Consider the following 24,750-nt stretch of genomic DNA (forward strand, 5'->3'; position numbering starts at 1 on the left):
GCCAGACGTGCTGAGGGAGCATCAAGAAGTCCGACTGGTCGTGGATGTAAGCCCAGGTCTCTCATCCAGCTCTGTCAGAAATAACACTGATATTTTGACCTCATAGCTGAGCCCTGTGTTGTTCTTTTGCTTCAGCACTTGTGGGAAGAAGGGGCGATACCAGCACCAGGAAACCCAACATCTTTTCCTTTACCACTTTGAGGCCGCAAACGCAGATATCTCTGCTTGGTGGTCCTGCCACGGTCCCCACAGGTCCTCTCACCTCCAGTCCCATCCCCTCACTCCCTCCTAATAAATAAGTAAATTTCCCTGAGAGTCGCCCTCTCGGCTCTCAGTGGCTCCCCACCACCACAGCCTCCGCCTGGGCTGCCTCCCAGGCCTGCTGTCTCTCCTCCAGCTCAACACCCCTACACAAGCCCTGGCCACAAGCCACCTAGGGCCCCTACTGCTCATAAGTCTTTGGGATATCACTTTGCAAGGCCCTCCTCCCCCTTCTCCAAATGCCTCCTCTACCATGCAGCCTTCCCTGACTACCACCCTAAATTGCATCTCAGGCTCCTTCAATCCTGTTGCATTCATTGTCCGGACCCGATTTCACATTTACTTTGTTACTAGAGATTCTTTAAACATGTGTCTTGTTTTCTCAACAAATGACACAAGATAAAAATAATGCTAATGCTGGCTGAGATGTACCAAGAGCTTGCTCACTCTGTGCAGGGCACGAGACCACTTCTCCCTCAATATTTATAGAATACTAAGCACGTGGCCTGGCACATTCTTGGTGCTCAGAGCGCAGCGGGACTTTTTCAGATATGCTCAAACACTGTTGGTAGGAGAGTACGTTGGCATGACTTTTCTGAAAAGCCATTTGCATTATGTATTCAAGGCCTTAAATAATATTCATAGCCTTCTGAATCTGGGCCAGAACCCACTATTAGAAACGTGTTCTAGAAATAATCCCAGATGTCACACAAAGGTTTAGGTACAGAGCCTCTTGCCCCTGCCTAAGTGGAGGGGCTGTGCTTCCCTTTCTTCAGCTGTAAAATGGGGGTGAAAATAGTGCCTAGTCTGTGGACCGTGGTGAGGATGAATAATCCATGAGTTAATATACGCACAGCCTTTCACTCGGTGGCCGGCACCGCACGCAGACTCTGTAAAGTGCAACCTCTCTGGCCCTGGCTGGGCAGCTCAGTTAGAGCATCGTCCCAACATGCCGAGTTTGCAGATGCGATCCCCGTCAGGGCTCATACAAGAATCCGCCAGTGATGGCATAAATAAGTGGAACAAATGAATGTTTCTCCCTATGTGTGTCTGTCACTCTCTCTCTCCCTCTGTCTCTTTCCCTTCCCCTCTCTCTAAAAAGCAATAAAAATAATTTTAAGTTAAAATGTTCTTTGTTTTAAAAAAAAAGAGATGTTACCTCTTCTTTTTACTATTTAAATTGAGGTCTGAATGAGGCCAAATCCTGGGCTCTTAGCTATACTACCATCCACCTTCCACCATCTACTGTCAGGATTTCCAAAACCAACTGAACAGTTACTTACTATTAACAAAAACAACACCAACATCAACAATGGTCTAGATCCAACACAAGGCGCCTGGTTACATAATGGTGTTCACAATTCTATGCAGCCACTCAAAACCATGTTATGGTACAATAATTAATGTTATGCACCAATGGACAAAGTAAGTAGAGTAAGGCTCCAAGAGGATGAGGGCAGTATAAAGTTACCTTTTTCAAGTATACAAAATGTTCAAAAAACAAATACACTGCAAAAGGGAGAGTTGTCACCTCTGGGTTATAAAGTTACAAATGACTTTCCGGTTTCTTTTTTATCTTTCTTTTTAACTTCTTGCGAAGGGCACATATGTAATTCCTTTAGTAGCTGGGAATAAAAACTACTTTTGAGACAGAAAATAAAAGCCCCGCTAGTTGACTTCTATCTGTAAAAGCAGAGATCGTGTCTTCCTTTAAAATATCCCCCCCACCACATCTAATACGCAATTTCTGGACACAAAAGCCCTGGTCTTGAACAGAATTCCAGCCTGACAATCTCGTTTAATCTTCCAGGCCAAGGCGTTCTGTACAGAATTTAGAAATCGGCCCACAAGGACAAGAAAACAATGTGCCTGGCGGGGCTGCGTCTCAGCCTGGTTGGTGACCCACTCGCTGGAAGACGTCAAGAACTGACCTTAGGGGGAAGAAGACGTGGCATCAGGCCAGGGACAGTGCATTAGGAGGCCAATTACCTGGGAGCATGTGGTGGGGCTGCCGAGAGAGAGCTGAGCCTCCACACGAGGCCACTTTGGCATCTGGGAGCCTCTCTTTGGCTTGTTTTAAAGAACTTCCCAGGAGACGCTTAAGTGAAGCTGGATCTTAACATGATCAGCCTCACTGGTGAACGATTTTCCTTTTGCCCAAAGCCTCTGGGCCTTCCCTTGCTAAATGCAAGACGGAGCGGCACCTGGGGAACCCACCAAGTGGAAGGGCAGGGTCACAGGGCCATCAGCCAGCCACAGTGGGATCACCCACCCGCATGAGCATTAGGGTTGGGGGTAGCGGAGCATGTGGAACATTCTACTTAAAACTATTCTATTACTAAGCACAGTTAGCATCGGGCATGTTACATTCATGCTCTAGTCTAGACCCTCACAAGACCTCAGAGATGTGGCTGCTTCTCTGTCCATTTCCCAGCTGAGGAAACTGAGGCTTGGGGACTGACTGCCTGGCCCCAGGTGGCTCAGTGAGGAAGGCAGAGTGGGACTGCAGCCCAGGTCTGCCTGACTCAAGCTGAGGCTCTTTCCGCAAGAGCTCTGGCGCACAGTCTGACGGACGTGGAGGCTGGGGCCGGGTGGGGGTGCCGCAGCGGCTCCCTCGGTTCACCCTGCAGGCGGCACTGGCTGGAAGAGCACAGGGTGAACCCGGGCCAGGCCTGCCTGAGGCTGCCCGGCTAACTCCCCTCATCGGCTGGTGCGGAGCTTGCCTGCACTATTTTCGGCAGGAGGCCACCTCAAGCCACAGCACAGCTCTCTGCCACAAACCAGCCGCTGGCTCGTGCGGCCGGAAGGCTGCACCAGTACCACTCCTTGGAGGGCTGCCCCAACAGGCACTGTGACCTTCTGGCCCGTCTGTGCCTCTGTTCTCTCTGGTCACCCAACTCTGCTTCTAGCTGGGGATCTCAGAGGGGCCACAGAACCTCAGAGGGGTGGGACGAACACAAGCCTAGGCACCCGGTATGGGTCTTCGTGCTGGTTCAGCCTCATATCCTAGATGGCCCTCAGATGAGCCTTTAACTCTTCTGGGCCTCAGTTTTCTCATCTGTCTGATGGGGAAGGCAGCCCCTAATCTACGCCCTCCCAGGACTCGGGAGACAGAAGAACCCACTCGCTCTCCTCTCTGGCCCAGCCCTCCCCGCACAGGGAAGATTGGGGAGGGGAAGCCACACATGCAGACTGGCCCTGGATCTTCACCTCTAGGCTAGCTGCCTCCCTTTCCCCTTCACTCTGACTGAACAGAGGCTAAAGGAGAACGTCAGGCGGGGAGAGGCGGGTGCAGGGAAGAAATGGGTGGCTAATCCCTTGATACATTTTCAGAGGAAACATTCCGGAAAAGCTTTCCCTAACCAACCAGGACACGAGGGAAGCACTTCTGTGGGCTCCCCTCTTCTCCTTGACTCTCCTGCCTGGGTGGTCCCTGCAGTCTAAATCCCCCTGGGCCAGCGCTTGGGAAGCCGCCCAAGGCAGCCTTCATGCACCCATCCCACAAAGCCTCTTTAGGCAGGGAAGACAGCGCCCTTGACCGAGTCGCTTCTGGAGGCTGCGGGTTCTTCTTAGATGGTCTCCCCCATGCCCATTCTCCAAGTACAGATAAGGTGGGCAGAGCGGGAGCCTAGGGCAGGGCTCAGACTCCGTCAGCAGGGGCTGTGGAGAGGCCTGGGGCGTGCCTTCCTGTTGCAGCCCCTTGAAAGACCAGGCAGCCCTACCTGCATCACTACCTGCAGCAGGGGAGTTCCGGCCAGACCCAGTGGTGAGGCCCCTGGGTCACCACAGACGCTGTGCGCAGCAGGTGCCGGTCACCACATGCTTGCCCTTCTGCATGGGCGGCTAATCTTAACCTGATCCTGTGGCCCCTAGAGAGCCAGCGCCCAAGCTGGCGTGCCACTTCCTCCGGCCTTCCTCCTCACGGAGAGAAGTTCCCAGGCCCCCAGGCAAGGACCAGTCTCTACCCTTTGCTTCCTGGTGAAGGAGCCAAGAAAACAGTCCCTCTGGCCCTGGAAGACTCTGGCTGCCACCCCACACGGCCTGGGCCCAGGGCTGGCAAGGCCCAGAGGCCACAGAAACGCCTGCTGACAAGGAACCAGGCAGGACTCCCCCAGCCCACCCAGGACACCCAGTCTCAGGATCTGACCCATCCTCTAGGGACCTCATCGTCTGTTTAACACACACACACACACACACACACACACACACACACACACCCCACCTCATAGGGTTGCTTTTTGGACTAAATCCAGCTATGGACGCCATAGATTCGACAGAGTTAACCACCTACGCTCCCTCCTGGCTTTGACCTTTCCTGCTCTTTCAGAAACTTAGAATTTGTGTCCAGAGATAAAAGCTAGTTGGATCAGGGACCAGGATGCTGCCTGAGCACGTCCACCCTCCCGGAAGCCACACGAGAGTAGGGACTTTCCCTGAAGTCCAGGAAGTGTGACATCACCATCAACATGGGGGGAGTGATAGCACAGGAATAACTGTAATGACGACACTGTCACACATACCTTGGTCAGTCCCAAGTCATTTGAGAAAATAACCCTTTAGGTAATGCTGACTACCAGGTCCCGCCTGATACGGTGTTCCTACACTGCTCTCTGATGCGGGCCCGTGCCCAGACTTAACACTGACAACAGCGCGGCCCCGTGTGGGGGTCTGCTCCCAGGCTGGGGAGGGCTTCGGGATCCGGCTCAGCGGTAGAAGGCAGCAGCTGGACCAGGCACCAGGAGCCTGTGTTCCACGCTAATAAATAAGCCATCAGTCGTTTCCCTGTCGACCCCAGACACAGGAACCATCATACGTAAGGATGGATTCCTGCAGCACAAATCCGACAGGGGCCTCACAAGGGGGCTCCTGAAAACAGGGAGGGGGCAACAAAGGGCTGCGGACCAGGTCTCTCCGAGGAGAACATGTGGGCAGAACCATGTATAAGTAAAGATTTAAATAAGTAGAATGCATCACTATGGAAGCACTGGCTTTTTCAAAGGTATTAAGAAAACTAATCAAGAATTTAGACTCAACACAAGTGCTTCTGACCAGAAAAGGCAGAGTGGGTCTCGGATACAGGCTGCCAGAGCTCGAGGAAGAAATACTCCCAGTAGGGCCGGCGCCCAGCCCTCCTACTGGACCGTTCTGCTCATCGCGGCACCCACTAACTCCTGCCCCCACTAACTCCTGCACCCACTTAACTCCTGCGGGGCTGCCACCACGCAGTTCAAGGGGAGGGGCCGCTTCCTGACTGGGCCCAGACAGACCCGCCACACGTGAGGGCAGGGTCACACCCGCAGGCTGAGGAGGCAGCGGGGAGGGAGCACCACAAAGACCAGGCAGGTCTGTGAGCTGTGGCTCAAACGCATCAGGAATCACTGACACCACCTGAGTAAGTAGCCCAGCCGACAACGTGGACCGACGGATTCCGGCACAGCGGACACAATCTGACGCTGGGCGCACAGTTCCTGCCTTTGCTCTGAGGCAGTCTGCCCACGTGCAACCCGAGCCATTCCTTCGGGCTGTCTGCAGATTGGGATTGTAAAGAAGGATGCTGAGTTTGGGCATCATTCAGTTCCCAAATGTACTCACAGGGAAGAATGGAGCGGGGAAGGGATCACTCGTCTACCTCTAAAAAGTTCCTTAGATATGGCCAGGAAACATTGTTCTGAGTCATTTGCCAGGAAGATTGGATGAGAGCTTGTCTAACTTGCCCGAAAATGGAGTCTGTCCCCTCAAAATGAGCTTCCCTGGTAAAATGGCCAATGACTAGTCCGTCTGGCAGTGCGGTTTCTGACTCGGAGATGCTAAAGTGAACAGAAGGGGGAGGGGCAGGTGCCTGCCCCGAAACACAAGCAAGTCGGGGAGTCAATCAGGTGGCCCAGGGTCAGCTCTGCCAGCAGGTGCGAGGTGGCTGGGTCCCCAGCTCTGCAGGAGCAAGCCCAGGTTCAGGGCCCCGGGGACGCTGAGCAGACTATTCTGCCTAAATTCAGTATGGCAGAGGCCAAAGCACCCTTGAAGGATCAGCCGTGGTTTGAATTCTGGTTCTGCCATTTACCAGCCCTGCTAAATCTCTTGAGCTCTTGGAGGTGCAGGTGAAGGTCTCCGCAATCAAAACAGTACCTTTCTTGCAGGGCTGTGGTGACGAGGGACTATGTATAAAAAGCTCGTAGGACAGTGTGGCAGGTCATTCAAACTAAAATAAAAGGCAGCTAAAAAACTAAACCTGCCTTTTTCTCATGTGACAGCCATCGTAACTGCTTCCTCTGCTTTACAGGCAATGTTGGCAAAAACAGCCTCACCCCTAATTCCTAGTCAAGATCTACCGCATGAAACCCCGCGGCGGGCCGGCACCATCACTGAGCCGCTGTCCTTAGCCAGGGTCTGGAACTCCTGTCTCGTCCTAAACCCTGGGCTCCTACAGGACTGCCCGTTTCAGAAGGGGCGTTATTTCAGTGGCAGGGAAGAGGCAGCCCCGGCGCTCAGGAGCAAGGAACTGAGCCTAAGCTGCCCTCTCACATGAAGAAGCTGGTGGTGGACCGAGCTGTCTGCTGTCCAGCAGGAACTGGTCTCCCCGGTGGACAGACACGGCCCTGATGAGTGGAGAGATCAGATCTGCAGCTGGTGCCCGGAGGTCCCGACCCTGCATTAGGAGGGATGCTGGAAGACCTGGAGCCGTCTGCCGGATCTGGCATGTCTGGGAAGGAAGAGGCATTTCCCAGAGCCACGTGTCAAACACATAGCAGGGCCGGAGGAGCCGCCTCGGCCGGGCTCTGTCTGTTTTAATGGAAGGAAAGCTAGATACTAAATAGAGGTTTTATTTTTATGGAGATTTGCACCTCCCTCACAGGAAGGCTTAGTAGGATGCTCAGATTTTATAAAGCTCTTAGGATTTCTTGGAGAAATGAGCTATAGACATGCTACAACACTATTAAAAAAAAAAAGGTGAAGGGACTCCAATGTGAGGAGCCAGAGAGAGCCCGTTGGCAGGCTTGTTGGCAAGCTCGCTGAGGCAGAGCCTGGCCAGGCCGGCCTCGCATCTGAGTTCTGGGGAAGAGCCTGCTGGCCTCGGCACTTGGTCATGATCGTGGGGTCATCAATCTCACAGCGCAGAATGGAAATAAGGTTAAAAGCAAGAAGGCTCTGTAAATTTCCCCACAGGCATCTACGGAAACTCGAACTCTCCTGCCCTACTTTCATCCATTTTCTTTCTCTCAGGGTTTCCTTATTTTGGTTTGGAATTAACCTGGCACACTGCCCCTGAGTCAAGAAGTCAAGACAACACGTGCTTTATGATGCAATAAGGGGTAGCCAACTTTGTTGTTTTGGGAACCTCAGTGACATCATGGACTAACCCTTGAATCTTGGGGACTTATGTTATCTAAGAGAACACTGAGTCAGAAGACAGCCTTAGTCACAGGACCACTGAACTCTAACGTGAAGAGACCTATTCGGTAACTAAGTCTATTCCCTGCAGAACTGCTCCGGCTTCTCTCTGGTCTGGGTTTAAATGACTCAAGTAATTCTCCGGGGAAACTAACTTACGTGGAACAGCTGTCAGTGGCAGGGCACTTGCTGCCCTTGAGCCTGGATTTCTCATGACATCATCAAGTATCCCTCCCTCCGAGGGGACAGTTTCTCTTGTATCACAAGCAGCCTAGGTGGCTGGAAGATGCCCGGCCTAGGAACACTGCCTTCGCTCTTTATTCCCAGGCCTGAGCCTGTCCATGTGTGTCCAGGAAGGCTGACAGGTGAGGAGACCCAGTTAGATACATGCTCCCACAATACGCAGAGGAGACCCAGTTAGATACATGCTCCCACAATACGCAGAGGAGACCCAGTTAGATACATGCTCCCACAATACGCAGCTTTCCATTACAGCAGCAATGAGCCAAATGCTAAGGAGTCAAGGCCGACCTCGACAAAGCTCTGTGAAACCACCTCTGTTTGGGTTTCGGCAGCTGTCTGCCTACGGAAGGCCCCAGGGTCTCTGACGCACGTTTTTGTATCTCTACATCATTAAAGTCACAAAGAACAAACACGTGTGGATTGACACAGAGGGAAAGGACATTCATACTTCTTCAAATGAGGCAGGGGAGGGCAGGAGAAAACTGACAATGGACAGAACCACCCAGGAGCACAGCCATAGGGGTTTAATTTGCACAAATAGGATTTCAAGACGTGACCAGGGGTTACTATTCCCACAGTAAACAGATCAAGAACATGAGCTGCTGGCTGGCACTTAACAGGACTGTGAGCTGGGAAGCCAGTCCCAAGCTCACTCCCCACACACCAGGAGATAGCTGGACCGGCCTGTCGAAGTCTCCTTGCGGTGGAAGTCGCTCAGTCTCAGCACGCGGCTCTCATAAAGACCTCACAGCGGGTCTGGGTAGACCGTCCGAAAGGTCAGGTTTATTCTCGGCTCTCGGGAGTGGTACTCTTTGGGCACTCGATGCTAAATGGAAACAGAAATGACTTTGACACACACACACATTTTATTTCAGAGCCACCTGAAACTTAGGAGTAACACATGTATTTCGATGTCAGCCCCCCTTCCGTGAGCAGCGGTAAGATTTTAGAGCCCTGTGGAAAACCGCCTCCTTCTCTGAAACAGAGCCCATGCTGCCCCCACTGCGAGGCGCCAGCACCCTCCCAGTGAGAGCGTGTGCTCTTGTCCAGGGGCTGCTCCCCGTCAGCCTCCTGCCATTTCCCAAATCTCGTAGGAAAACACGCCCGGCCGAGACCAGGGAAAGGCACGGGCCCTGCCCTCCGGCTGTGTTCTCGCGTTAACGCCCATGCCTCACGTGGCCGCCTTCAACACGGCCCTGCAGCTCCACGCGCCAGCCACGAGCCCTCTCAAGAGATTTAAATGCATTTAAATTAAAATTCACAAATTTAATTTCTAAATTAAAAAGAAATTCACTTCTTCAGCATACTAGCTGCATTTCAAGAGACTCTGTATGTGTCTAATGGCTATGACCTGGGCTGCACAGATATGGAGTATTTCCAGCCCCACAGAAAGTTCTATGGGACACAGCTGCTGCTTAACTGTCAGCAGAATCAAAATGCCCAGGCAATAATGTCACTTTATTGCCTCCTGCTCATTATAAAAGCAACTCGCTTTGCACCAAGTTTACTGTGGAGCTTAGTAACTGGAAGCCAGTCGGGACGCTGCCTCTGCCTCGCAGGAGAGTGAGTCCACACGACCTGCATGTTCTCACCTGCCAGTCAGCTTGTGTAGCTCCTTCCATGATCAACAAGGTCCCGTGGTCCAAGGGTATCTTCACTCTTTCCACGTATGTGTAATCTCCATTCTCTTCCTAGAAAACAGCACCATTGTACGAAGTTTTTTGTTTGTGTGATCAAGACGCAACAGAACATGCCTGTGGTCAAAGACTCAGCAGCTGTTTGGCTGCAGGCCAGTTAGTTCACCTCTCTGTACCTGAATTTACTACTCTGTACAGTGGGGATGATGGCAGCACCTGCCACATTAGGCTTGTGACAATCACCTGGAGAATGGCACAAAGTAAGTCGCTGTGCTATTATTATTATTATCAGCATCCAGAATGCAGAAAAGCCCCGTCTGGCCCATAAAGGAACTAGAATTCATTTCTACAAGAACTCTTTATGTCTGCTTTATGCTGTGCTCTGCATTTTGATATATTGAGGGGAAATGGGCTTTTAAACTGGACATGATTTATGCTAATTCACTAATCGGTTAAACCTAGTCACAACTCTTCTTATAGTCCTTTGGTGTTTTGGAAATATATTCCGATTCCTTTCCAGAATGTTTAACAGTAAGATTCTCTCAGAGAAGTGAGCTCTGGCTTGACCAGAACAGCATTGCAAACTGAGACTTGCTGTTTAAGCCTTGGAAAACGGATCACAATTCCTGAACACTCAGTATACGCCTTGGAAAATGGATCACAACTCCTGAACACTCACTATACAAATCTTGGTACTTTACACTGCCACTTCCTTCCTGAGAGCTCAAAGTCAGCTCACGTCCAATACTGTAATGAGGTCCACAGCTCAGCCTGTGAAGAGCCAACAGGTGGTGTTACTCCTCCTTCACAGCCGACAGGGGTGATTACACAACTTCCTTGCTCACAGCAACAAAGCACATGGCGAGAGCCGAGACTGGGCCAGACCCGAGCTTCCTGGTTTCTCCGCCTCCACTCTGCACAGCTCTAGCCATTCATCTGCTTCCCTTCTGATGCACGGATTACATTTGGGTCAGTGCAGGATTGATTTCACTGCAATACTGTGTTTATGTTTATTACTGTAGGGGTGTTTCTGAGAACATAACTGTTTACAATGACTTCCTCCAGGAAAATCAAAATCAAAACAATAATGAACTTGCATAAACAGTCTAAGTTCCAGGCCCCAACCCTTGGCAATAACTTTGTAGGAAAACTCGTAATTTTTACAGGCAGAAGATTAGGAATAATGTTTGAAATAACTTTTTTCAGTGACTGATTTTAAGTGTCTGCCACCATTTCCCTTCTAGCTGTACGTATGCACCAAAGCATTTCCCTGCGATCCCTCGGCCACACAGAGGGTACTGCGAAGTCAACCCTGTCCTCAGAAAAGCAGAAGGTTGTTCTCTGAAATTAGTATTCCAGACAAAGGTGATGTGTGTGTTCTACTGGAGAGAAGGTATCGGAAGGGAGTGCACTGTCCATGAAATCAGAGCGCCCAGGCTCCGGGACCGAGGCCATAAAGGCAGTGAGCAGACCGAGGCTCACATGGCTGCATGTGGACCTGCGGCCCTCTACACAGTCAGGGAGTGCAACGGGGTCCAATCTCTCACACACAGGCTCTAGGACAGGAGAGGGAGATGAAGGAGAGAGGAAAAACACTGAACCACAACAGGAAGACAGTCCTGAGATGAAGGTCTTGTAGAACATTAAAAACAATAAATATTGGGGAGGAGAGGTGCTCAGGCCAATGGAAAAGCAGAGGTGAGCCCTGTAATTCTACCTGGAAACATGAAGCAGGAACAGCCCTCGCTGTGAAAGAGAATTCCAAATGGGAGAGGGAAATATCAGCACTGATGGAGAGCGATGTTCCGTCGGTCTACATTTCACTTACTGCTCCTAAAATCTAAACTTCTAGTATAACCATTAGTTGGACCAAAAATTAGACGAGGGTGGTGAGTCTTCACTGGGGAGGGAGCTACTCCAATCAGTCCCCAGAGGAAAGAGCCACACACAGCGTACCCACCATGAGAGGTGACACCATTACTACTCTGAGGCTTGCTACTTGTTCCTTCCAACACTCCTGGCTTAGAAAATGTATTCCTAATTTGCAAGAGCCAGAAAAGAGGGCAAGGGATTCTACCCAGGCGACATGGAGCCCACAGATGCTTCCTTCCAAGCCAGAGAGGCAGCAGCCTGCATCGCCCCTGTGGAACTCAACCAAGACGCACGAGACTGTTCCACGCAGGAAGCAGATACAGGCCACAGGAGCTCGTGTGACCGCGCCAAGGCTCGGCCGATGGACAGATAAGCACCCCGGGGGCTCAGGCAGCCCGCTCGGGAAAGCACACCAACGGTCACTGAGTATTTAGGTTCAGTTACCAAAACACGGCTCTGAAACCCTTTTGATTTACTCAAGTCTTTCTTCAAAACAAAACATCCCCCTAAAAAACCAGTCGCTCAGGATAAAAATTTCCATCCCTGATCCTAGTTAAAAGAAGCTTTAGGGCCACAGGCTACAGGATATGTTTTACTGTTGCTGTTCTTGGTTTTCCACACTCTTGAATCAAATCTCACAACTAGATGCAAAAAGGAAAACTATGTATTTTACATTTGTGCTGACAACACTCTCCCTCCCTACCTCCCCACCACAGCCAGTTCACTGAACGTGTAACCGTGGGTTCCGAGGAAAGGCAGGGCTTCCCAAAGTCCCACAACTCGCCTGTCCACCTCAACACGAGCCATTCGGTGTCCTTTAGAAAAATGCTATTTAGGAAAAAACATCTGGGAGTATTTATGTCATTACTAACCACCCAAAAGAGAGGAAAGTAAAACATTCTTCTCATTGGAAAAATAGTTTCACCCTGTATGAGACTGGGCAGATCTTTCACTCATTGCTCCTTCCTTGTCCTAAAAAAGTGCCAAGGAAATTAATTACAACCAGCAGTGCTTGAAAATCGTCATTGGATAGTTTTTCTTCCTACTACGAAATTAACATAATTTACTGGAGTAAATGATGCACGTGTCATTACTCGATCAGTGTCTGCCTCCCACTCTGATCAACTCCACGAGGGGAGGGAGGACTGCCTTACCTGCCCTTTCAAAACATGCTCAGTGCCGACTATCACGCACCGAAGGACTGAGGGAAAGCACCACAAAAATATGAAAGTTACCTTTAATGCTATCCTCCAGAATTCATTACAACACATACAGGAAGAGTCAATATATACAACCGTGTACTCTCCATTTTTACATGATCCTGTGAGCATTTTTCTATGTCTTAAAAACAGATTATTTCGGCCTGACCTGTGGTGGTGCAGTGGATAAAGCGTCAACCTGGAAACGCTGAGGTTGCTGGTTCAAAACCCTGGGCTTGCCTGGTCAAGGCACATATGGGAGTTGATGCTTTCTGCTCCTCCCCCCTTCTCTCTCTCTCTCTCTCTCCCCCCTCTATATAATGAATAAAAATTAATAAAAATCTAAAAAAAAAAAAAAAGTTAAAAAAAACAGATTATTTCACAAATATGACTATCTGATATTCCTTATTCTGAACACATCCTTCCTTCTTAAATTTCCGAAATATTTTCCAACCACCTGTTCAGGTTAGATGCTGTGCTGGTGGCAGGGGGCAGCAATAAGGTATACGTGTTTAGAGATAGAGATCTTAACACACAAGTACTACCAAAGAAATAGAAAAAGAAAACAAAAGCTATTGCACATAGATCCTGAGTCAATTTCTAGGATATATTCTTAAAAACGGAATGACTAGGTCCAAGGGCACAAACTTGAAGGCACTCTGTTATACTACCTGGCTGCCTTCTTTAGAAGGCTGTGGCAATGAACGACTCCATCAGGAAAATATGCCAGACCTTCAGTATTGGCCACATCACCAATACTGAACATTATCAACTGACAGTGTTGAAAAAAATTTAGGGAGAAATGGCAATTTACTCTTCAAAGAGAGTTCTTCATTAATAACGGAGTTCAACAACTTGCCACGTGCCTGTCTGCTGTTTGCATTTGCCCTGTTGTGAACTCTTCTCATGCTTTTTGCCTACTGTTCTACGAGGCGGTACACTTCTTACTGATCTGTAACCAGATAGGAAGATACTCTGCTTTGCCTGCGTACTTTCTCATTTTCTGTGTGCCTTCTGTGTCTATGATATTTAACGAAGAGTAGCCCCAGAAGTTTTTGAGGCTACTCTACTGACCTTTTTTGGCTCTCCTCCATGGTTTTTATGCTTAGAAAGTCTCTCTCCATCCCGAGGAAAGTTAAATATACAACTGCATTTCCTTCTAGTTGAAAAAAAACAGTTTACCTTTTTAGATTTAACTCTTTAACCTACCTGGAGATGAGTTTTGGGTTTTTTTTGTTTTCAGGCTTCTGTTTATCACCATTTCCAGATACTTAAGCCCAGGAACCTGCGGGACTTCCGGACAGGATGCCCACGGTGTGTGCTCAGGTGGCCAGCATGCCGGGAACTGCTCTTCCTCCCTGCAGTCCCCCAGGGAGGGCCATCGTCCCTCTTTCTCAAGCCAAGGGAGCTGGAGGGGAAGTGCGTTTCTAAGGCAAAAGGCTGGAAGGAGGCAGGCAGGGCGCGAGCTTGAACTATTTGCCTGGCTCTAACGCCTGTATACTTTCCACTCTGCTGTGCTCTCCACAGTGCTCTCTATTCCTTCCGAAGCCTGCATACTCCCTGTCCTAAGCATATGGCACCCTGACTGCACTGTAAGGGTCACAAGCACTGGCAGGTAGCACACCGGGGTGCAGGCTGAGTGCACCACAGCGGGCTGGGCCGTGGCAGCCAGAGGGCACAGGGCCTGCATGCAGGGGCCGCTGCTCTGCAGCTCCAGCTCCCCACCCCCAATGTGCCGGACCTAGGTTTCCAGAGAAGCAGATAATTGGAATTTTTATATAAACGCTCCTGAGTTATTAGTTTTGGCAATTAATTCCGTTTCTTTAAAAACACTGGGCAGTTTAAACAGAACGAGTCTGAGGACCGGATTCAGCCTCAGCGCTGCCCAGCTGCGCTGCCGACGGACCTGCCACCCGACCCCTCCTTTCATGCCATGTCCCGTCCTCCTGTGTCTTGTCGTACCATCTGGCCTATAAGCCCCGAGGAAGACCCGTCACCTGTGTGTCCCTTGGCCATCCCACATGGTGGGGCCTGACCAGAAAGCTCAGGACACGCACGCTACTTCATCCTGAATCATATTCTCAACCTCAGTGCCTCAGCTCAATCAAAAAGGCTGTTGAAAGCAAAATATACTTCTAAATGAGTGAGCTCAGTCAACAAGGAGATATCTGGTTTTTCACATTATCTCTGATCCCACAGATGAGCTACTTGTCTAAAAATCTTTCCATCTTTTTACTACAAAGACGATTTTAAAAACAAAACACACAAGAGCAGAGCAGAAGCCTGCTAGTCTTTGCCCACACTCACAGGAAGCTCCTAGCATGTGGCGACTATGATTAGTTTCCGCACGGAGGCAACGGAGGAAGGCTACTAGGCTGGTCCTTGCGGCCTGGGGGGGACTTAGCTAACGAGAAGGTGGGGAGCAAGCTCAGGAGCAGAGAGAGCATTCAGCAGAACGGTTCGATCACACAGAACAAGGAGAGACCACGGCCGCTGAACAAAGATGACGTGGAGATTTGACAGTCTGGCTCAGGAGACCACATTTTATCCTTTGGTCCAAGAGGAGCAAATAAAAACTTCTGATTTGAAAAACAAAGTGATGAAAACAGTGAGCTCAACCTCAGCTCTCTGCTCCTCTTTCTCTATTCCCTTGCCCTGAAGGATACTAATGCTTTATGTATTATCTATGTTATTAGTTTCAATATAATTCAGCAAACTTTTTCCTGAGCCACGGCGGGCAGGCAAGTGATTGAACACTTCCTCAGTCTTCTCATCGGTACAGTGGGGATAAAGAACAGCAGCATCAACCTCCTAAGGTCACTGGAGGGCTGTGTGTAAAGGACTTGGGACAGGACAGGCACAGAGTCAGCACTACACACCTGTTATGTACCATTATCATTTACTATGGCTGTTATTCTGACAGTTCCCAAATGACGTCTCCAGCACAGGCCTGTCATCTGACCCCTAGACGTAGCCAGTGGCCTACTTTACATTTGGAAGTCTCAACCATCTCAGACCTCGAATGCAGAAGAAGGAACTCTTGATTCTCCCTACAAATCCCCCTTCAATAAGGCCAAACTCAAATGCAAAAATCCCTGCTCCTCCATCTGTCTAAATAGCACCTACTCCACCAACTGTTCAAGCCAGAAACCTGGGAGTCACTCCTGATTATTAGCCTCACCTCCAAATTACTACTGGCAAGTTCCGTTGGTTCTCCCTCAAAAACATACCACAAATGCATTCAGTTCTCTCCAACCCCACTGCCACCATCTCGGTCCAAACCAGCCGTCCCCGCCTGAAGCTGCCAGAACCATCTTCCATCTACCTCCCTATTCCTGCCTCTCCCACACCGGTCTTCACACAGCAGCCAGAGTGACCTTTTCAAATGGAAACCAGATTGTGTCACAACCTCATTTATTCCCATTGCACTTAGAATAAAATCCAAACTCAGGGCTCAGAATAATTCTCTCTCTGTTCCTTTGCCGATTGTCTAGCTCCTGTGACTCCCATGGGGGCAGGGCTCATGTTTGTCATGTTCACGGCTGTAGCTGCACAGCTGAGCACAGTCCTCATGCGCAGTAGATACTCAATTAATATTTGGGGGGGGGGGGGGGGCGAGAATATGAACTGTTCCTGGAAATATCTGGCATCTGGGTGTAAGACAAAACTGAGGGAGAAGATTGGAATTGAGAACATCAGGGAGGACAAGGGTCATCTTTAGCACTTCAGACATGTGACATAAAGACCCTGGGATAAGGAAGGTCACTGTCAGAGGCATGAGTTCTTCAGACATTCCAAGAGAAGATTTGGGAGTTGAAACACGTAAAGTAAGAGAACAGTTAAGAACTGAAAATAGCTTCTGTTTTTAACCTGACCAAGAGAACAGTGAGTTCATAAACAGAAATGGGCTTACCAGCAGTGGAATTACTGTTTTTCTGAGAACAATAACTTGATTTTACAATTTCAGGTTAGAAGTTACAAGTGCTGTTACAAGTAGAAATGTCTCAGGAACGTGCAGAAAATGATGACAGGAACTTGCAAAAAAGTCAAAGCTGGAGGTAGGAGAGTGGACCTCATCTCACCGAAGAAGGAATGGCTGCAGCCACGTGAACAAATGAGGTCTCATTTAATTACTTAATCATAGCGCGCGCGCGCACACACACACACACACACACACACACACACACATACACGCTGCTAAATGCTGGGGACAGAATAAGACAAAAACAGACCTTGGCCATTTGGGTTTACAATCTATATGCCAGTTTATAATTTCCTAAAAAATAATGTACAGCTAGGTAACAGAATCAAAGATAATCTTGAATATCCATATTTAAGGAGTTGAAGGCAAAAGAAAAATCCTCAGAGGAGGCAGAGAAGGGGCAATGAGAATAGCAAAAATAAGATAAGTGTTTTAGAAGCCAAAAGGAGAAAGAAAAAGGAGCTAATGGATGGTTGAGTTTGAAGCAGAGAGGTGATGGGTACTGGTGACTAATATTACCAGGAAGAAGGGAACAATGACTGAGAAAAGGCCAATGCATTTGCTCTTTAGGTCAGTGGTGTCAGTACATGAGCAGAGTGGGGAGGAATAGAGGGAGGTAAGTCGTGTGAGGAATGGGGAACTGCAGATATAGGCAACTTATTCCAGAATTTGTGCTTTAAAAGCAAGGTGTTACTTAGAATGTCTTTAGGGTCAAGCAAAGGGTTTCCTCAGATGGTAACTGGTATAATAGGGACCTGCCTAGCTCTGTGGCCCAGAAGTCAGGTGTATGGGGAGGGGGTGCTTGAGAGTATGGTCAAGGCTTTCCTGCAGACTAAGATGCTCCAGAACCTAAGTGTTGGCCTGGCTACAGCTCCTTAACCTGCTCTTCACTTGTCCTGGCTCCCAACTTGCGACTATGCCCAAAATGCCTCCCTTAAATAATTTTTTAGTTTCCCCTCCCAAAAACCGTGGTGCTGCCTTGACCTTGAGCACCTGGCTGGCTTCTAGACCGCTTCGTGGACCGCCTAAGCCTGGAGCTGGGCTGGGACTGCGGAGTTGTCCCTACAGCACCAGTCCAAGAACACAGCTGCACATCGTGTCCAGAGCAGCTGGATGTCTTGTCCACAGTGGTAACGGACTTTAAAGATCTGACATACAAACATATTAGTATGGAAATTATGGAAAGAATAGATATAGAGCTAGGACCCTACAAAGTCATCTCTACAACTGTTTTTGCTGACTCAGACCACACTTTAAATGACATCCTCAGCATCGATCTGAAATACATTACTTTAAAAACAGAAGCAGCTGTTTCTGAAACAAGATCTGCAAAGGGATGAGGCTAGCTGAGAAGGCAGAGATTTGAAATCACTGAGGTTATCTGTTCAAAATGGTTTTAAACTCACTTGCCAAAACAACTCTCTCCTGCTTGTTGGCCCTGACTGGGCATGGAGGCTTCTGTTGAGGGAGGGAGAGCCCTAGGCACAGGGACTGGCACAGGCCGCCGCCCACGCCCGCATGCCCAGTGACCTCACAGCTCCGCACGCTCGCCGAAGAGGGCTGGCCCGTCGGACAGCGGCTCCCTGCAGCAGAGGCCCTCCCCGCGGGCATGGAGAGCCTAGCGCTGTGGACAGACCGGTATGGGACGCCCACCCTCCCGTCGGGACTGGACATGTTAAAGGCAAATGCAGTTTGGGGCGACCTACCTGCTGACAGTGTTTGCTGGTCCATTTGTTGTTGACATGGTACTAAGGGGAGGACAGGAATGAGAAGTTACAGAATTTAAGCAAAACCCAACTCACTGTCATTGTCATTTCGGCTACCCTAAAAGTGCTTCAGAAATCAGAAGAGTTCGTGTGATGAAGAGTCTATTGTTGGTAATATAGTATTTCCAAGAAACGCAACTTAATGGAGCTGTTATCTCAAAAGAGCCTTCACCTAAGATGATGGCAAAGAAACAAACGCTCTCCTTTCTCTAAGAGTTTCTGAGAAAAAATCCCACCATTCCTGACATCCAGCAGATCCTAGTCACCAGCAAGAGCGCATACTTCTCCAGTCACCTGTCACTAGTGGAACACTCACCCAAGCCATTCCCGGACACAGCCTGACCAGACAGCACCCCCCCACACACACACATACACACACACACTCTCTCTCTCTTCCCGGTACCCTTCCACTGTCTTTTGAAATTCCCACTGGGTAACAAGCTAATGCCCCTAAATCCTCTCAACCTCATGTGCTCTGAAAGTTCCCTCTATATTTCCTGGTCCTAGCTGAAACCTAGCTACCCCCAGATTTCAAATTCCCTGAAAGTTCACACGTGGAAGGTGATCCCATCTCTCCCAGCCAGCCGAGCCTAGAAGCAAGTGATCCGCCTCCTGAACTCTCTCAGACCCTTACTCCCAGGCCCCTTTAACCCTGCTCCTCTGCGCCCCGCCCGCCTCTCTGCTCTCAGACCCTTACTCCCAGGCCCCTTTAACCCTGCTCCTCTGCGCCCCGCCCGCCTCTCTGCTCTCAGACCCTTACTCCCAGGCCCCTTTAACCCTGCTCCTCTGCGCCCCGCCCGCCTCTCTGCTCTGCGCCCTCCCAGGTATGTTCACGCTACAGCACCTCCTAACTGGTCTGCTGGCTTCTACTCGGCTCCTTTCCGGTCCAGGCTCCACACGGCAGCAACAGACCCTGTACAATTACCAATCAGAGCATGCTGCTCTTCTGCTTAATGCATATCCAGTCGCTTCCTGATGTGCTTGGAAGTCACTCCTTCCTGGGGCTCCAGTCTCTGCACGGCCTGGCCTGGCCCCTCGCCCCATCTCGTCGCCTGCTCCTCTCCTCCCTTCCCGCCAGGGTAGGCACCCCTCCTCTTCTTTAAATTCATAGCTCTTTCCTGCCTCAGCTAAGCAGTCATTCACCATGAAAATCTGACTTGCGAAAGATAAGAGAACCAACAGAAGGCTTAGGGTTAATTCTTACAAGTACAACAAATGGGAGAAAAAAAACCCTCCATTGGGTCAAGGTCTAAAAAAGTCAAGTTTGTAAGCAGACCCCACACCCGATCACAATAAACACGACAAACCACTCTGGAAAAGGTGTTCTCCTAAGACTAAAAGTACTGCTACCGGCTGTCCAAAACTGGAGGGCCCTCTGCAGAAACCAGGTGCGCCCAGTGGCAGCCAGAGCATGGATCCCAGCCTGAGATCAGGCCCCAAGGAAGCAAATGATGCTTCCAGCTCCCAAAGGGTGTTAAGTCCGAAGGTACCTCAAGGCCTATCGGGACGATCCGCTTACACAGGCACACATGCACTTACCCACTCACTCATACTCCCCAAACCATTTATAAAGGACCGCAGAGACAGGAGCTCGAAAACCCAGCCCCTTCCTGACGCACAGGCCGCTCTACCGCCCCAGGCCTCTCTCCCTCTCCTCTCAGCGAATGCCGCTTCTCAGGCGAGGGAACCGCGCAGGTCAGCTTCACTGCTACTCACGTCCTTTGTCAGTCCCACGTCTACAAAGTCCCCATGGCACCTGCCATTTAGAACAGCCTCAGAATTCACTGTGCCTTTCTTGGGAAGATTCTTCTGTTAGTCCCATCAAGCAGCTACCAATTGTCACCCCGTTTACAGAAAGGGAGGAAGTAGAAATGAGGCAGGTAAGTGCCTTCTACCAACATCGGCGACAGAAACAGGAAACAAAATGTGATTTTCCAAATTTCATTAGGGAGTATACTAAAGCCGATGGTTATCAATGATTTCTTTCAAGTTTCTTGTAATTTCTCAGGGCAGAATCTGAAATCGGGATGGATGCCTGGAACAGCAGCGGTGGAGGGGCCTGGCTGGGGGGGCCACTACTCCATTAATACTGCTCACGGTTTATCCGGTTTTCAAATTGAAGCTAGTCAATATTGTATTATTTTGGACTTCAATATCCTCGTTTCTTCTAAAGTACTGGAAAAATGTCAGTATTTATGATCCAACTGACTTTTTATACGACACTCTTCCCAGTAGCGTGTATAAAAACAAACAGCCAGGAGGCATGAGGAACTGCAATTCACTGGGCGCTGGCTACTGTGACGAGTGGTTTTGCAGCCACCTCCGTGACGTGACAGCCATCCTGGTGACATGAGCAGGGTTCCCGTCCTTCAGAAGGTGCCAGAGGGAGGAGTGGTTAGAGAAATGCCTAACTTGCCTCAACTCAGTCACCCTGACATAGAGAGAAGCCCCTCGCCTTCGGAACCCAGCCAGTGGAAGACAGAACTTACCCATGAGTAATCTGCTAGAAAAACAAGGCTTTGGCATCTAAATCTCCAGTGCATCACAAACTTCCTGCTATTATCTAATAACCCCCCCAACTCAGCCATCACGGTTTCCATGGTAACTGACAGAGAAATAGCAGCCTGCCAAATGGCTTTTATAGTTCCTCTCCAGCTTGTTTTCAGTGTAGAATTAAGGCTAGCCGGGAGGAACCAGACTCATCTTTACAGCAGGGACATGATGCAGTCTCCAAAGAACAACTGCGTTCGGGACGAGGAGTGCAGAGAAACTCAGCTTGGTAGAATCAAAAAAGGTTCTTGGTTTCGAAAAAATGTCTCCTGAGGTATATCTGGTAAGCTTTACTTTTATCTTAAGACAGTATGGCCTGACATTGGCCAGAAGACAGACATGGTGCTATTCACTCCAGCCTTAAACTGAATTAACAGTAGAAGGGGAGGGGTGATAGAAGAGCGAGATCGGGCAAGTCTGCGATGCCCCCAAGCGGTGTACTACCCTCAGAGGGAACAGTAACTTACTCTCCAATCAGGAGTGAGCCGGTGGCAGATTGGACTACAGGACAGTGAACAAGGACTGGCCTCTAGGAGGAGGGAAATGTTGCAGCCTAGGATGGTGCAGGCACACCAGCTGAGCCCACAGCGTGACTCAGAGGGGGCAGGGCTGCTGCAGGGAACAAAGCCCTCCTTACCCGCAGCACAGGGAGAAACTGTGAGGGACGCCGCGTGTGGAACTGGGCAGCTTTCAGAGGCTCAGCAGCCGAAGAGACCTGCTTCAGGGGCCAGACCAAAGCAAACAGCTGGGCTGCAGGGGTGGAGGAGGGTGAGTGTAAGAAGGAAAGAAAGAGACTAGTTCTCTTTGAAAGTGCCCCAAACAGATGCTTTTCTGTCTCAAACCTGTAATATTTAAATGAAGTGCAGGAAATCTCAGGATTCTCTGTCAGTTTCAGGTGAGAAACTGACTGAAGTCAAACAGTTACTAGCCTCTCTTCTGATAGGTTGGAACTAACTGCACTTTTAAAGAGATTCCCCCGACAACCTCTAGCACACTCTGAATGTCTTGGTGACAGATAGGAAAATTACAATCTCGAGCGGCATACCGAGGTAAGTGCCTAAGAGTTACAGAAAGTCAGGCTACAAATTCCACAAAGATGAACCAAATTTATGTTTTTTACTTTATGTTTTCGCTTGGGTTGTATGAATCAGGAGTCATGTTCTCAGCAGTGTCACTGCAGATTAGAAATAAAAGTAGACAAGGCCTTCACTAACCATTCCTCTCAGTCCTTCAGAAAGGGACCGCTGTAAGAAGATGAAGACGGTGTACCCAGGTCCAGGCCCAAGGCTGCGGCTCAAAGACAGGCTTCTGCACTCTGGTTTAGCCAGAGCTGCAGGGCCCCGGATCTCTGTCTGTTAAGGAAACTTAAAGGTGTCTTTCAAAATGTTTAAAATTAGGTCCCCCATTACCCAAAAATGGGACTTATAGGTTCTGGGGGAAAAATTTCATTTTTAAACTCTCTTCACATATGCATGATTATAATTCAGATATATTAACATTCAATATCCCCATCTTAAACAAAAGCCAGGACTGAAGGAATATATTCACAATTGTATCAAATTCAATCACAGGTCAGGCTATGTAGGAAGCCAAAACTTATTTGAGTCAATACTCGAGGTACTGACACATTTATGTTTCCTCAGCCAACACTGTTTCAAGATCTGACAAATTCTCTTACTAGATCTGCATTTTTATCCAATCAGCTACTATAGTTACAGTGCAGATTCCCTTGCTCCTGGCAGACATTTAAAGGGACTTCACCCCATTTTCAGTGTTTCATGGCCTGTGCTTTCGTGCATGTTCATCGAAGTAGACTCAAGAAGCCTTGAGAAGATCAACTTCTGTATGACCAGTCTCCCTCTCAAACAGAGACTTCGTTCCAAGTGGCTCTCCTGAGAAGCAATGCCATGTGACAGTTCTAGTCCCCATTCATACATTAGCCTGTAACATAATTGGAGGATATCACCAAGAAACAGCTCTTGGTCACCAGGAGGGTTTTCTATCAGTAAGTGAAGACCTTCTGCTTCCTGGAGGCGAAAGGAACGGCGGTCTTCTGGGCACCAGAACACTGTTAACGCTTAATACTAGTCGGAAACTGCTTTGCAGTAAAACTAATCATCCAGGAAGCATGCTTTGGGAATTCTTAAACTTCAATCAATAAATAGGCCAAAAATGTTTTTTAAAAGGAGGTCGTGGTAACTGTAGGTGTACAAAGAAACAGTAACTGATGTACAGATACTTGGCAATGAAGAAAACAACTGTGAAGAACTAGAGTCTAGGACTACAGTGAAGATTATACTGGACACACTACGGCTTCTCTGCCGATCAGGATGGAAGGACGACGCCAGGAGGCGGAACAGCACCAGCGCCCCGTGCGCCAGACCACGAGCTCCCGCAGGGGCCGACGACAGCATCTACGCACTGTTGCAGTTTCAGCTCCCAGGACCACACCTAGCAAACAGCTGGTGCTCCACATGTCTGGCTTGGGAAGACAATGTGAATTTAAAAATGAGACATGGTGTTTCTCTGTGATTCACACAACAGGGGTCTTTCTAACGGCAGGCCGACTTCTCCACATGCGTGAACCTGGGATTTAACCAGACTTAAGGGGAGCACGGTGAGGGTAGGGCAGACTGCTTCTCGAGGGCCGTTCCCTGGCCTGGGGAAGGCTGATTGCCAAGGACACTGCAAAGGCTGCTCAAGGTGCGCAGGGAGCAGCTGCACTCAGTAACTCAACAGTAAGTGAAAATCCCCTGCTAAACAGCTCAAAGTTTCTACGTAAACAAAGCAAAGAAAACCTAAATGAATGGAAAGTGTACCAATGAACAGTGCTCAATAGCATAAATGCCAAATAACACATCAGGCTTCAAAATACTGTGCTTGGAAACTCAAATGCATGTCAGGAAAACAGTTCAGTCCATTAAGTGCATCCTCAGAGAAGTATATCTGATGAAGAACAGACATGAGACTGCCTCACTAATAATAATGATGAGGTCTGGATTAAGTCATAGTCAAGACATAGCCCTGCAGTCCTATACTGACTGGGTCTCGTTTAATATTATAAAATGAATGATTGGGAACCTGGTTAGAAAAAGGCACAAACTCTGGAAATAATATAATTTGGTAGAGATTTGCTCTTTTCTTAGAGTTCCTACTCTCTTTCTATCTACTGGAGTCATAAGGTTCTATACTTTTTGATTTGAAAAATGTCATGTGGTGTATGTAAGAGCTGACAAGGAAGAGTGAAGTTATTACAGTCAGTTTAGTCTCTGCCTCTCTTGGACAGACCACGTCTGATAATCTGGTTCGAGTCTCCTCTCTGAAAGAATCAGACCCACCAGCATCTCAGAAGGCAGAAGGCCACAAAGCTGCGTGACGCTCTGTCACGGGGCGGCAGCCGTGCCATGAAGAACGTGTGCTTCGCTGTTCTTCCTCGAGCCTCCTTCCTGTCCCTTCTTCCCCCACTAGCCTGAGCCATCTCTTTCAAAGTGCTCCTGTACAGCCTTTATTATCACTGTAATTATCTGAATAACTAGTAATATCTGTCTGCATGAGGACAGGGACTGTGTCCGTCCTTTCCAGCAGTGGCAATGAGCCCCCAGCAGCTGGCACCTGGCAGGCAGGGTCTGTTAGATGAGGAAATGACTGAATGGGCACTCTGGAAGTCAAAAGTTAACCATGGGGTAAGCATCATGTCAAAATGTTTCATCAACAAATCATGTACCCTCGAAATCTAAAACTCGGAGCTCTCCTCTGGTCAGAGTAACAGGAAGCAGGAAGAACATTAAAAAAAAAGGAAGCCTGACCAGGCGGTGGCGCAGTGGATAGAGCGTTGGACTGGGATGCTGAGGACC

At 49.2% G+C, this 24,750-nt stretch overlaps 1 protein-coding gene across 3 annotated transcripts in view; it reads right to left on the reverse strand.

Annotated features, from left to right (window-relative positions):
- Positions 1-8,393: 8,393 nt before the first annotated feature.
- The window catches only part of ALKBH3 (alkB homolog 3, alpha-ketoglutarate dependent dioxygenase), a 35,703-nt gene continuing 19,346 nt past the window's right edge, over positions 8,394-24,750 (reverse strand). For all 3 annotated transcript variants that reach the window (XM_066360525.1, XM_066360528.1, XM_066360526.1), the window contains exons 9-10: positions 9,483-9,581; positions 8,394-8,716 (exon numbers count right to left, since the gene is read on the reverse strand). In XM_066360525.1, coding sequence (XP_066216622.1) covers positions 8,636-8,716; positions 9,483-9,581 — 180 coding nt within the window. In that variant the 3' untranslated portion in view covers positions 8,394-8,635. The remainder of the gene's footprint in view (positions 8,717-9,482; positions 9,582-24,750) is intronic.

This window comes from Saccopteryx leptura, chromosome 1, assembly GCF_036850995.1.
Source record: "Saccopteryx leptura isolate mSacLep1 chromosome 1, mSacLep1_pri_phased_curated, whole genome shotgun sequence".
Taxonomy (NCBI): Eukaryota; Metazoa; Chordata; class Mammalia; order Chiroptera; family Emballonuridae; genus Saccopteryx; species Saccopteryx leptura.